Here is a 15477-nt window from a genome sequence, read left to right on the forward strand (position 1 = left end):
TAATCTGAAGCTATAGGGAGTTGAGTAACTGACATATGTTTCAAAAGAACTCGAGGTCACAAATGTTTCAGTTGTTTATTTCATTGAAATTGGCAGTTGGAAGCTCAAGGCTGCAGGCAGCCTTTTTTATTTCCTCTAAAGTTTGAACCACCTTGACAGTTATCCCAGCTGACACGAGCAGGTGGTTGGTTCACCCCTGACAGGTCATTAGTACAGACTAAAAGAGAACCCCAGGTTCATATCATTCAAACATAATCGACTGAATAAAACCGGCGTGAATATTATTCCAGCTCTCCCCCGATTGCACACGATCAATATTTTTATCCCTTAATTAACCATTAAATGTCACATCCCGGCTGGCTTGACCCTCCATATCTGCCCATCTTCTGCCTTCAACAGTCAGGGTGGGAATAAAGCCAATTATTTCTCATGTCAGTCCTGCCCGGCCATGCTAGCATGCGCCAGTCTGACCTTCAGGGCCGGTTGATGGGTCTGACGTGGAGACGCTGGCAGGAACGAGCTGGCGAAATGTCACGCAGTCTCTCCATTGTATTTGCTAACTAGCTACGCAACACACAGCAGGAGGGCTGGCAGTAAATAGACAGAACATGCCTGCACAGCTCCAGGCAGCGACAGACAGTACACTGGAATGCTGACTATCAATGGAGAGACGGAAAATATCACTATATGGACTTCAGATGTGAAGTTTCTTTTTGATTCTTTCCAATTGCTTGCAGTTCTTTGATGAGAAGAGGGACTTGATAAGCGAGTGCAGGACGGACCAAACATAAAACTGCTCAATGGAGATTGAAAATCTGCTTCAAAGAGATGTTGGAGGAGTAATTCACGGCTTTTTTCTGTCCGCCGCACAATCAGCAGTCTGAAAAAGCCCTTGCCGTTTCGATCAAAATTCTGACCGCTGGAAACTTGAAATAAAAAATTCCACCACAACACAAGTGAAGCTATGAAATATTAAACCGTACAAAACCAGAGCTCAAAAACTCCTTCACCACAAAATAGATCTGAAATTTTTGACATCACAACACAATACAAACAAGTGATGAACAACAGTTTCAAAAGAAACAGATACTTCCCCCAAGTCAAGGAGTTTTCTATTACAATTGAAGTCACACCTACAAGCTCCTGGAGGTCTCAATAACACCTCAAATTGCCTTTTTGTCTTCTTTAAAAACATTCAGATTTGTTAAATACACAAAGATTATGATTTTCTATTATGATTTCATTAAAGTTTACTGGAGGTTTAGCAAATATAGTGATACTTCAAAAACCTTCCTTATGTTTTGTTCCAGTTTTTTTGTCTTTTCCCTGTTTCTGTACATGTTTATTATTATCATTACCTGCATTATGTGTTATAATGGCCTCTAGGACAAGACGCAGATGCCAGTGTGCATTTTTTCAATGAGCGGGACAGCCTATGTTTATCTTTTGTTATTGGAATACCTCTGCTTTTGTGCTAGCCCTTAAAAGATTGTACCTTTGTACTTTGAACATGTTTTTGCGACCTTGTCTGACGCTACTGCTTTAAACCCATAACTTTGATCGTACCCTCTTCCCTATTCGAAGAATTGTACTTTAGCAGTACCTAATAAACCTTTTCGCTTTTGTTGAAATTTGCTTTTCAGTGGTGTTCCTTTTTTTTGTTGGTCTATTAAGTTGATTTTTTGCCCTTTTTTGAGTTTGCCCTTGAAGATGGATGGATTAAGTTTGAAAGTGTAGGAAACAAAATGTGTCCAACATCTTTTTTCATGAGAACTTCTTGTTCTTCTTGGTGATGAAAGAGCTGACCCATAAACAAGCTCACCAAATACTGTATGTACTGCACCTACTCCTGTGATCACGGGGAAAGTTTCCTCGATCCTTTTATTAAGAAAGACAGGTTAGCTTTAATATCCAATGGTAGAACTGTTGCTCACACTGTCCCACCAGGCTGCGCTGGGAGAGGATGAATTTGAGGAGGCTCTAAAATCTTGTCAGCATGCCTCACTCGCAATGTTGGGCAATTTACTTTAAAATAGTAACTTTAAGTTACAGTTTAAAGTTACTTCTTTCAAAAGTACCAATCTCAAGATTGTTTGTAGCAGAAGCTAGCATGCTACACAGACAGGAAAATACCAAATATTTCAATAGCTTCCAGTATCTAACATCTACAGCATTTGGATGTTTTTAAGTTTGTTTTTGGAGAAAGATAATGAAGCACCGTTCTCTAAATCAACATACATTTCTGAGTATAACTCCAAAACAAACCTGGTTTATTCTGACAATAATCCCCAACCTCAGTTAACATGAGGGTGTTACAAAATGAAATAAGATTTTGAGTGAACAATTACTTTAATAACGCTTTAGTCCCAACACTGCTCACCAGTAAGGTTTCAACGTCAAACTGATGGGTCGCCTCGGAGCAGATCAAGACCTACCGGAGACAATTAATTGGTTCAGTTGACCTGGAAACACTGTGGCCTTCCTCCAAAAGAGTGTTTCTCAACCACAGATAATGGGAAGAAAGTGCATGGTATGTGTTATATGAACTTCAATCAAAACCTGGTGACAGAAATATGTTTGGTTTCATTGAATACCAGTTTGATCTAATTCTTGATTAATCAAAACGAAAATAATGTCCAAATGGAACAGGGAAGCCGCCCGTATCCCTGTAGACCGGAGCCACCTGGTCGGTGCATATTGACTCGTGATGTAGCAGCTTGCCAGAGCTCCTGTCATTAGCATTTCTTCAAGCAGGGAGGGTTGTAGGAGCTATTCCCAGGCTACACCATAAGACTGCTATCTGGGATCAGATGATGCCTCTGCAACGTCGTGGCAGACATGTGGATTGGAATACCTAACAAGCCGGGCTGGCCCATTTATGCCATAAATCAGACCTGTTTTGTTTGCTGCGAAGATGGAGAAAGGAGAGATGCTGTTTCACTTTGATGAGATTAGATGCTTGTTATCAGGTCTGTGGAGAGCTCTCAGAGATTAAGTGACACAACGTATTTGTGGCGAGTGAAGTTAAACTGTCTTCAAGTTAAAAGTCTTTAAAAGTACCATTTATTCCACCGTTTATCTTTTTCACTCCGAACTGAAACTTCCCTTACAATGGCCACTGCAGCTCTAGAAGCTAACATATTCTATGCATGACTCTGTTGGATTGCTTCACAATAAAACCACATAAATAAAGTAATAAAGTTGTTTGTATGGTCATGAAAGAAGATGCATCTACCAAAGTGAGGTACAGAAAAGGGAAAAACAAAAATACATTTGTCTGACCAACAGTATTTATTCATGATTTCAGTGCTTCTGTACTGAAAACAAAGTGGCCAATTATTACAGAGACACATTTTAAGAAGAAATCTTTGGGAATAGTGAGTTGGAGAAAAAAATCGTTAAGGCTTTTTGTACTGTCAAGATGAGGTAAACACTCATCTGGACAGAACAAACTGGGCACTTAGCAGCTGACAGAGAGTAGAACTCACAATGATGCTTCACTAGAAGAGAAACTATGTGATCTGGGTTTGAAAGCGAATACGACTCATTACATACACGAACATGCAAGGCGTGTTCTTTTTCCGGGCGCTGAACAGAGTGAAGCTCAGAGTGCAACCAAAGTTCAAACTAGCACTTCTATCATTTATAGAAATGCATTAATAAAATAGCCACACGGCTCCCAAGAGAGGAGCTCAAAAGGTTTAAACACATTTTCCTTTATGTATTTTGAATCGCTTCAGGGCGAAATGTATAGAAAAGAAAATGAAATATATATATTTTTTGTAACACTATTAATAGTCAACAATAATAGGAAAAATGGAAATACTTGAAATAAAGTACATTATTATCTTTATCGTTATAATTACCTCAAATATGAGGCAAAAAAATGCAAGGTAAATGTATATTACTTTCAGATAGATATTTCTCAAAAGATTGTTTACACTTTATTGACTTAATTCTTTAAATTGTTAATTGTTACAATTATTCTAGCCAATTACAAAAAGAAATTATATTTGTTAAATTGAATACATTATTTTAACCTCAATTATTTAATTAAATAAACTTCTTACTTTACCTACTTATTTTCTTGCATATGATACGTTTAATTAAAAAAACTTGGTTCCTGTTTTTGGATTTTACAATAATTCAGGATTTATAGACTAATTATTATTCAAGATAATCTTCACAATTTAATTATTGAGAAGATTAAAAAAAAAATCTTCATTTTAAATTTCTTCTGAATGAATATACATTTTATTTTAATGAAGCATCGCCCTATTCAGCTATTTCTGACATTTATAAAAAATGGAAAAAACGAATCGATCATTGTGGAAATACATTCCAACAAAACAAAGATCAACTTTCTTTCTTTCTCTCTTAAATAATTGATTTACTTTTATATACTTGTTTGTTTAAATTATATTTCATTAACATACACATGAAGAAAATATATATTTTAAAATATACAGTATATCATGATTTACAGCCAGTGATTCGACTTGAAATGGACATTATAAAAATCTTTGGAGGTTCTTTGATTACTAGAGCAAATGTTGTAAAAGTTTACAAGCAAAAGTAAAGTGTCTTGTTCCATTCACACTCTTCAGGTAATTAATGAAAGGACTTTCTGATTTACGAGGCGCTCTCTGGATTTACCAGCAGCATATTTGGATTCTGCCAAAACATTTAAATGATTCTACATCTTGCTGAGCATATCTACTTCAGCGCTGGCAGCATTAGAAAAGGTCACTGACGATTTGCATATCACCACTGAGATGTTTCATTAGATGGAAGCCTCGGGGCGTGCGCAGATATGGACAGTTTCGCTAATGATCCCGCAGGATATCACCTTTTACACCCCGTCGTTTTAATTACACCTCATTTTACAGTCATAATAAACAGCAGGAGGAAAAGGCCAGCGCTCCTCGTGCCTCGGAATTCTTGACACTCATAAATTTAAGCCGAGCAGACAGCTTCTTTTCACGGGCAGCGCTAACAGTTATTGTCTGTTTAGTTGCCACCAATAAATCACTCTGGTGGCATTTGGAACGTTGGAACGCCTCCTGTCCATCGGCCACCCAATTTCTCAGACTGGCCGTCGGCTATTGTGAGATCGGAGCGTGAATGGAAGGGTTGAAAGGTCGCAACCTCAATCACGTCGAGCCCAATTTGCTTCTCCACGTTCTGGATGCATAAATCCGTTTCCACTGTCACTGTCTCGAAACTCTCCAGCAGAGTTAATCACTGCACTTGTCTGAGGTCAGGGGTCAACTCCAGGTCACACAAAAAACTCCTTATTTGCAACATTTATGTCCACATACAAGTCTTAACTAACATTTGATTAGAAAGCACAGTGGTCTTAAAGGAAATTTATATTTTGTCAATGTCAACCTCTACTTTAAATACATAATTCTTACCAAAAATTTTAATTTTGATTTAACCTGAACAAAAATGATGGTGTTATGACACATTTCTCTTCCAAGTGGAACTATAAAGATACATTTGCATTAAGTTCTGAAAGTGGACATTGATACGCGCAATATCTCTTATATAAGTCAGAGATCTAGTCAAAATCCAATTGACTTTGAATAGCGTTTTGGACGTTGACTCACAGCGTATGAGTCACTGCACAACAATAACTTAAATCAAATGTAGACTTTGAATTCGGCTCAAGAGGAACCTTTTCTTTAGTTTGACACAAGTTCTAAAAACCTCTGCTGATTACATTTTTTGTGAATTGGGTTTTATGCCAAATTGATCAAGATATACTTCAGCTGTTAAAATGAATAGATGGTGTCCATTTAAAAAAAAAAAAACAACACCGGAGAACACCAACACAGGGAGATTTCTAGCCAAACCATTGAGGTCACAGTTGTGTTGTTGGAGTTACAAGGAATTCTATCCATGTCAACTAAAGTAGCGTCACTGCTTGCATCCAAATTTGATTTAGGTATAAAGGGATTCTTCATGACACAATTTATAACACACAAAACACACAGTTGTGCGACGATATTATCATAATCTAATTATATCATTTGATGCTATAACTTGTCTTTAACCGTCTCATATTAATTGCACTTCTCTTGTATGTACATCTAAATGATAAGAAAATTGATTTTAATTTTAGGACTGTTTTTACTGAATGTTGCAGATGTTCTCATAAATTCTTGTAAGATCTGAGAACAGTAAAACAACAAAAAATCTTTTTACGCTAAATGAGAGAGAAAACTCAACTTAAATGTTGATGAACAAGTATAAAACTGTCTTTTTTTATATACTGTAAGCTTTCTTTAATTTGATCACAAGCTCAGGAACTACGCAAGGACATGTCGTTTTAAAAATGTGCAAGCAAGGTACAGTCATTTTGGTTTTGAAAGAAATTTGCCCTCTCAGTAGACATTTATTTCAAGCTTAAAAGAATAATTCCCTTACTGGGTAATGGAGGGCTGAGAGCTTATGCCAGCTGCTAAGGGCGAGACGAATAAGCAGCTGAACAGTTCATGCTAGTCCGTCTCATGAAACACAGACACACAACTCCCACACACTGATGGACAATTTAGAGTTTTTTTGGGTGGGAGGAAACCGGAGTGCCTAGGGTTAAACCGAGACAAGTATTCGGAGGAACTGGCCGAAGGTTTCCTAAGGCAGTAGTGCTAACCCCTATGCTAGCAATTGCAATTTCCTTTGTCCCCGTGACATACTTACTAATTTTAGACCAGTGTCAGAAGGACATTTGGCGGCCCACACCACTGACCAGGTGGTCCCAGTCTCTTCACCAGAGCATCGAGACCACTGCAGTCCAGCAGAACTTGCATTGAACCGGTGAAGCCCAAAAAAACAATAAAATCCATAAGTAAAAGTGTTTCTTACTGACAAACGAAGTCTCGCCGAGATATCCTCGACGTCTCAACACCACCTCCAGGAACTTGACCTCTTCATCCACAACGTAGCGTCTCTTCTCCAGAGAGATCCAGGACCAGTTCAAACGAAACTGCTGCTTCTTGAGTCTGTTACCGCCTGCAAACAAAAACAAAGAAAATTAAAGCAAACGTGGCTTATAACAGAACCCAAACAGCCCCACAGTCACTCTGTAATCCAAAATATGTTTTAGAAATGAAGCTATTTGTCTCTGGGATGGGACACATTTTCAATACTGCTTGTTAGAAGAACTTTGTGGATAGCTTCAGGTCTCTGCACTCAGTGGGCGGTGAGGGGTGCAAGTGGCTTTATGCAAGAGGAACGGGCTTGTGCCATCTAATTGCTTCATTTCTAATTAAGATAAAAGGTATCTGTTTCCTGTCTGAACTGGGTTATTTTAGCTTTTGAAGTGCGATTCAAAGGAGGAGGCTGCAGTCCTGGAGGGCATTCCTGCTACCGTTTGACTTGAAAAAGTCAAAGCCGTGTTCACTTGCAGACATCAGACGCATCCAGATATGCAAACGCTGATAGAAAAAAAGAAGCTTCTTTTTCTTCAAGAAAGCTCAGTGGGCTTTAGTGTCGTCGTTTCAAGAGCTGAAAATCTTAACTGTGAAATGATCAGACTGTAGGGAGGAAGGGTTCTAAAGAGGGTCGATGTTTGGCGGTTTCAGATTGAGTCTGTGGTTAGCAGGGCTACAGCCCTCGCTCCCTCCTTGGATTCATGGTCGATAAATCCATCACCTCTCGCCGACCGCATGGCCGTGTCCTATTTGTCTTTTTTATCCATGCTCTGAATCTGAAGGCGGCTGTTTTATGATGTCTAAGGCTGCACGGTTAGTTATCTACTGCCCCGACACCTACTATATATTCTGCACTTTGCACATATTTAGTCATAGCAATGAACCAACATGACTGCGGGGGGTGGGTTAATGTATTTGGCACATGTGAGAAAAACTAACCAGTTGTCATGAATAAAATGATATTCAATGTATAATTGTTTTCTTAACTGTAAACAATACTAATAAAACCAAGAGATAGTGGGATGTAAAGAATTTGACATGACTAAAAAGTAAAAATGACGTTGTGCGGGCCATTCACAGCCACTAACTTTTATCACCAAGTCATTAATGATACAATATAAAAAATGTTTTTTTAATTAACCCCACTGTTACAAAGATTATTTTGTCTTAACAAACATCATTTGTATCTATCATGGATGGTCATTTTCCCTCTGTGGTGTGTGTCAAATTTTAGAGCCAACATAACTTGTCCCTCCAAGTCATTAAAAAGTTGTTTTTTAGATTAATATTCATGATGTTATGGTGACCTATAAAAATGCTTGTGTTTAAGAAAAGATAAGGGCCATGGATGGTTGGTGTCGAAGATAACTCGGTAAAAACTTGCAATGACGGTAAAACTCGCATTGAAGGAATTTGATGGCAGTTTTTAGTGAAGGGGAACAAACAAATTGTTAATTAAAATAGGTCGAGCCTCCGTAGATTAAAAGACACTTTGGCAACAAGACTAATAATTCCAATTAAAGATAAAGTTTTGTAAGTAGGTTTATTTTTCGGCCCGTGACTTTTACCGTTGAAAAATGTTGGCCCCTCCCAAGATTGAGTTTGACGCCCCTGGTCTAAACGTTTCAGAAATTGTGGATTGATTTTAACATCTATCCCTCAGGAATTATATACGTCTTCATTCGTTTTATCCCGACAGCCTCAAGTCATCGACTTGACACAGACTTGGACGTGGAATCATACTAATCAAAATATGATGTGGCAAACTACACGGTACCCCTGATTACCAGGTCAATGTTGAATAAAATTGGGGAACATATCTTCAGCCATGATGTCAAGGAAGTGAAGCTGAATATTTAGGTTTCATTTTGGCGGCAGCCTTCTATGTAAGTACTGCTGGATTTGCTCTATTTTCCACGCTGCAAATATAACACTTGTGAGGCCGGGGGAGAAATAGTAGCAAACTTCACGAGACGCTTCCTGCACTTGCATACAGTATGACTCGAGATGTGAATTTGAAGCTCACCTCATTTTACTTGGTAAGAGCAAAGCTTTTAACAAAAATAAAGCCATTTACTGTCACAGGAGAGACAGTGAGACGAAAGCTTTTCCTTTAGAAGTAATTTATATTTTTGAAAAAAAAGGTCCATCCATCCGTAATGAACATTCTCAAGATGCACTTTCATGTTTTTAACAGAATAAACTGTTGAAAAACAGCCAACACGATGTACTTTTGTCTGAAGTATGGAACGACTGAAGCTAAATATAAGAGAAATTCAGAAGGACTCTGCAATTTGAACACTGTAATTGGGACAACAGGAGGCAAAATGGAAAGTCAAAAATATATTTTATTTGTGTCTGCTAAAAGATTAACTAAATCTGTGCACAGCTCATGTGGGTGTTGTGCTGAAATATCTCTCTCTGTGAAATATGCAGTTAAAAGTAAAAGACTCTGGTGAGAGAGTGGAAACAAAGCGCAATGAAATAAATCAACTTTCATGCCACGGTGTCTCTGGGCGAACTGAACGTTTCCACAGTTAATAAATGATGTCAACCGGAAATGAAATGAGAAAAAAATCAAGAGAAACACCTTCTTAAGTGTGCACTCAGAATTACTTATTAATGTATTGCTGACGAAGGAGGCACACTTTTTCCAACAATTTCCTAAAAAATTGCATTCTTCTTTCGAAGTCAAATAACTTTTGATAAAAGGGGAAGGCAAAAGTTGAGGTACTTGATATTGATCGTAGCAACAGCGTTTTAGCTCTGCTAGAATTCGATATTTAATTGCTTCATGTTGGTTTAGTAAACCTTACCAGGCAAACAAAAACTGTCCCTTAAACAACTAGTTGACTAAAGAAGACTTACTAGTTGTACTACTAGATATTTTTTTGTTTTGTCTTATTTGTATATAAATCTAACTAGTAGCACCAGAAATTTCGAGTATACGGTAATACTATATAGTAGCTGAAAACGTACAACTAGTGAATTATTGCTTGTCAACTAGTAAACATTTTAAACAAAAAAACACTTGGATTTCTATTTCTAAGATTGTAGTATCACATTTTTAATGTGATTCTCACTCAGAACTATGGATGAAACTATGTTTCTTTAGTTTCATTTTAAGGACAGACCGGTATTGTAGTAGTTCAGAAGTGAAATATTGTTATTGGAAATTTTTCACTTGAGTTAATAATTTAAGTTGAAAATATACATTTTTCTTTCATACCCTTTTCTTAATCGTTGATTTTTTTTGTTGTTTTTTTTAGTTCAATTCTTATTACATAGTCTAAATTGCAAAATGATGTTATATGCAGTACAGGCCAAAAGTTTGGACACACTTTGCTTTTTCGGTCTGGATCTTAATTAAGCTAAATGGTTCTTGTAAAAATACGAATTCTAACAGTTGTCCAATAAGGCTGTGTTTCAACCTGACTTCTGCGCAATACAACTGATGTACCAACGGCATTTAAAAGTCAGGAAATTCTACAGAAAGTCAACCAGAAAAGATGTAGTGTAGTACGTCAGGTGACCAACTCTTGAATTCATCAAGAAAAAGTTGAAACTGGAGTATAAGAAATGTTTTCAGTTATTTCAAATGTGTTTATGGATTACAAAATAATTCCATGTATTCATTCATAGTTTTGATATCTTCAGTGATAATCTACAATCTAAATAGCCATTAAACAAAGAAAACACATTAAACATAAGGGTTTGCACTGTAGTTGCAAAATAAATGTAACTTATCTTGTAAAATGGGACAAACACATTCATGGAAAAATTAAATGAACTGGAAGCCCAACAGTCTCCACACACACACCAAAACATTAAGAACTTCTCTTCACCTGTATAAACAAACATCATTTTTCCCACCAGAGCTGTTTTAATTATTCATCACATCAGCCATGTGATAAATTCACTTGCTACAAATAGGCAGCTATGAATACTGATGGCCATGTTATGCACGGAAAAATTAGCCAAGTGATATGTCAAAATTTGCATAAGCTACAGCCTGATTATCGAGAGGAAGCTGAATTAATGAGCCTGACTCGCTGGGAAGAACAGTCAGTCAATAAGACACGAGTTGCAATCGCCAGAACTACAACAAATATTTCGGTCGGATCACAAAGGAGGCGGGTTCATCGATTGGCCAGCCTCAGGCAGCGACCAAAGGAAAGACTAAACGAATTATCAATAAATATTTGTATTCATTTCCTGAGCTCACTCTGGAACAATCTTCAGACGCTTCTCTCCCACGGTGCTTATCTGTAGCCACTTCACACACCATACCATTATTTGCCCAATTATTTCAGTTGCTGTCAGGATAAGCCGGTCGTATCAAGAATCTGGGACACAGCTTCCTGGCGGCGCTGTCCAAAAGAGTCCGAAACTTAGCAAAGAAAACCTTGCCAGGTATAACAGCCAAGTTAGGGGGATCTTCGCTGCAATTACGAGTCTGCAAAACCAGCTGTCATATCAGAAGACAGTCTCATCATAGAACCTGTCTTTGATGACTCGACAGTATTCATCTTTGAAAACATACATTATATATTTCCATTACATCTGAAAATGTTTCCTACAAATAACCTGCTCTTAAAGTTTACAGAGATGCGTCCCGGCTTGTCTTTATGTGGGATGTTTGCTTTTTTTTGTGTGTTCCACATAAGGCTGGTACGCCAAAGCGGACCTCCCGGAGCGCCACTTGGACTGAAGCCAGCAGTGGCGTCGACACGATAAACACCCTCCGAGTCATGAAGAACCCTTTCCTCCACGCTGGTAACAGGAGTCTCCTGCACAGCTCCAGCATTAGCATAATTTAAGCAAAGAAAAAAAATGGCTTGGCATGGCTTCGAATGACTGAACTTATGTTAAGTTTTATTTTAATGCTTTTGGGGCATTTTTTAAAAATTAAACATCCACTAGAAACACTCCAGTGGCTGTAGAAGAAACAGTACAACTATGCCAAGTTGATCTTTAGGCAGCAGCTTGCACTGAAGGTAGTTATGGAGCTCATTGCAGGACTTTTAGAAAAGTATTGTTCGGTAGGACCAAAGCTTCTCTGCTGGCATTACCTTGATACTTATCTGTTCCGTTTGACTGATATATAACTTTAGGCAGTTGTGTAGTGTCAGTAGGACCTATTGATGATATAACTGTCTTTGGAGTCTAAGTACAGTTTTAGACCCTTTGCTGAAACCTGTGGAACGGCACCTTGTAGGACTCATCTTCCACTTACATAGCTACAGTATATTTTTCAGCTGTTTCCAGACAAGCTGAGAGAGGTAGTCCATCCAGTGTGTCCTGAGTCTACCCCGTGGTCTCCTACTGGTGGGACATGCCCTGACCACCTCACCGAGTGACCTGACCATAGGTGAGTGTAGGGAAGTAGATTAACTGGTATACAGATAATATAATGATTGAGCTATCTAATGGGTAGAATTAATAGCCGGGAGTCCCCGATTGGATTGCTCTTAAGGGCGTAAGAAGGCTCTAAAGGCTAAGAAGGAGTGCTAAGATACATGTGTTTACCAGGCACATTCTTAACTGTCTTCTTAGAAGAGTAGGAGACCTAAAGATCATGCCAAAGAGGCTTTGAAAAGTTGTAGCTGTCAACCCTGGTGGATCTGAAACTGAATCAATCCATGTGTTTTCCTTGAGCTGTGGTAGGACTCACTATTATGATAGACTCTTTGCTATAACCTCTGGAAGGACACCTTATAGGACCAAAAATTAAAATTAAGTGTAGGATTATCATCACAAGTTGCTATTTAAGTTGATTCTCATCTAATCAGTTCATAGTCATATTTAACTCAAGGAAGTTAAGTTGTATGACATTAATGGGATGAAGGGATCAAACTAGCAAACAAGGAAGTACAATTATTGGTAAAGGTAGTTATGGAAGAGCAAGGTCACATCCCATGGGTAAATAAATAAACTTGTGTTCACAAAAACTACACACTAAAGAATCAGTTTGTGTTCACTGATATGTTTTTTGTGCGTTCAGAATAGGTTTCTGATCATTCCCGAGAGTAAAACCTCGCCGGAAGGACGAGAACTCTTAACCTTCATGCTGAGGCTCTACCACTTTTCAGATGTAATAAAGTTAACATTAATAAGCAGCAGGGGAGTTTCCTCCCACATTTCTGCTGAATTATTTTCAGTTTTGTTTAGGTCGTTGGCCTCCGTGGAACAGCCGCTCCTGTAATTTCTTTTTTCTTCAAAGGTATTCCACAAACATAAGGAGGATCAATAATTCATTTTTCATATCCAGAAAGGTCTGAGGAGAACGGCTCTCTGAGCTACACTTCCACTTCACTGCAGCAATAACTCAGGTCCACAGTCACCACTGCTGCACTCTCACGCCTTGATGTGGGAAAATATCAAGTCTGAAGTTTGTCTAAAGCCGAGCCGTGGCCTTGCAGCAGCCGAAGAGTGGAGGTGCTCATTTCCAGAGGACCACTTCACTCCTCCAGATTTGGTTCTAATTAAGATAAGCAGGGGTTGAAGGAAGTTCACTTCTAAGGGGCTCAAAATAAAACACACAAGTCAGTCTTTCGCTGAATTATGAATTAAGTGGACAGTATCTATTCTATTTAAGCTTGAACGTTGATCACTGTGTGCAAATATAATCATGACTGATCATAATATTCCACAAAACCTTACATCCCATTATGTTGCTTTATGCTAATGAATACTTAAAAACAATATGATTGTGGAAGAAAATAAAGAAGAATATATATAATGATGAATTAAAGATGCATCAACTTTTGGCTATGTAATAATTGTAGGAGCAAATCAAGGTATCTATTGATAATAAAAATGCACTTTTATTCACCTTCTTTGTGCTGCTCACATTACTAAGTCTAGATTGTTTTCGTCACTTTTGGCAATGCACAACATTTTAAAAATGATGTGTTTGATATTATTCATAAGAGCCTTCAAGGGATAGTTCACCCAAAAACTAAATTTCACAATTTATTTTACCTACTTTCGTGTCAACTAATCATTACTTTCAAATGTATCTGTTTCTTTTCAAGTTATAGGCAAAAATGTATGTCCATTTAAATGTAGCATATACGTATATTTTTGTATTCGTCTTCTTCCAAAATGCTCCTCTCTAATGTCCCTCTTGTATTGAAGCCTTTACAGGAGAGATTGTTCTGAACTACCTAAGTTTAATAAGTCTGTTTGGAGAGGAAACTGCCAGTCTCTCAGCTCCTGAGTCAAGTATTTCCTCATTGAAACACAATGCAATGTCAGCGCACTGAAAACCTGGGATCCTCCGATAAAAAAGAGCTGAAAATATAAACATGTGGAAGGTTTTTTTTCTGAACAATTGCTCTCGTCAAAGCTTCAATACAAGATGGATGCTACACACGAGCAGTATGGAGCTATTTGGATGTTTTATGTCTTTTTGGAGGAAGACGATGACAACTGAGCTATAGTTGCAACGTTAAAATGAACATACAGTTTTGCCTATAGCTCTTAAAAGGAACAGATTACTCTGAAAATACCCAACCCTTAATCGACATGAGGGTGAGTAGAAAATGAGTTAATTTTTACACACTACAGTAGCAGTTTGAACATAATCTTTTTTTTTTTCACAATATGTCTTTGAGGGGGAGATTTCCCCAAAAGCCGTGTCTTTTGACACATAACCCACAGACATGTTTAATCCTCATATCAGGAGGAAGTCCCTGGAGCTCAATAAACCTTATGAAACGTTAAATTAGTAATATTTCTGCTTTTCTTTCGCACAACTATTACATACTCAGCTGGGAGTATCACTATTCGCTTTTACTCCATTCCCTCCCTTCCGTACACACTTCTAACACATCTGATCGAAACACTATATCCTCCTCCTGATCCAATCACGTAATCACAGCTTGTCCGCGGACCAATCATTAGAAGCTGTTTCGCAAGTTTAAATCATCAGTTCGTCTTTTCCTGATCCTCAGCAATGAACACTTCTTCAAGTCCCTCGACAGAGCCACCAGATCCAAGAGCTTCTCCTACTCCGTCTGGACCTCACCTTCCCCCTTATTGATCTCCCAAAATCTCCTTACCACCCTCTCTTCCTCTCTCCATATCCAGTCTCCCTTCGCTCTTCTTCCTCCTTGCAACCAAAGGCCATTCAAACAGTTTGGTTTTGTTCTAGATTTCTACCAAATAACAGGTAGTTCTTCCAGGCTACAGGATTCAGTTAGCAACCTTACCTCCACCAGTGTCAAAACTCCATTAAAAAATATCATGTCTAAAATCCCCCAATTCATCAAACTATGCTTACTATCAATGTTTCTTATGCTAACCTCATACCATTCTTTCTCCTCCCCCAAAATTCCCCCCAAAAAGTCTTCTGGTTGAAATTAGCTTTTGTATCTAAGAGCAGTGGCCGCCAACCTTTTAGCACTATGGACCAGGTTCATCTCAGAATTATTTTCCCTTGCCAACCTTAAAACGAAAGAAGAAAAAGTAGCATGACAAAAATCCAAACCTTGAGTCTATTAAAAAATAAATGTTATCATAACGCTGAATCAGC

The 15477-nt window shown here is 38.1% G+C and overlaps 1 protein-coding gene across 1 annotated transcript in view; it reads right to left on the reverse strand.

Moving 5' to 3' along the window:
* Positions 1–15477, reverse strand: part of frem2b (FRAS1 related extracellular matrix 2b) — a 100928-nt gene that overhangs the window by 44530 nt on the left and 40921 nt on the right. Inside the window, exon 3 of the mRNA XM_087796454.1 lies at positions 6871–7017. Within this exon, the coding sequence (XP_087652580.1) occupies positions 6871–7017 (147 nt within the window). The remainder of the gene's footprint in view (positions 1–6870; positions 7018–15477) is intronic.

The sequence above is a fragment of the Callionymus lyra genome, chromosome 7 (genome assembly GCF_982586985.1).
Source record: "Callionymus lyra chromosome 7, fCalLyr1.hap1.1, whole genome shotgun sequence".
Classification (NCBI taxonomy): domain Eukaryota; kingdom Metazoa; phylum Chordata; class Actinopteri; order Syngnathiformes; family Callionymidae; genus Callionymus; species Callionymus lyra.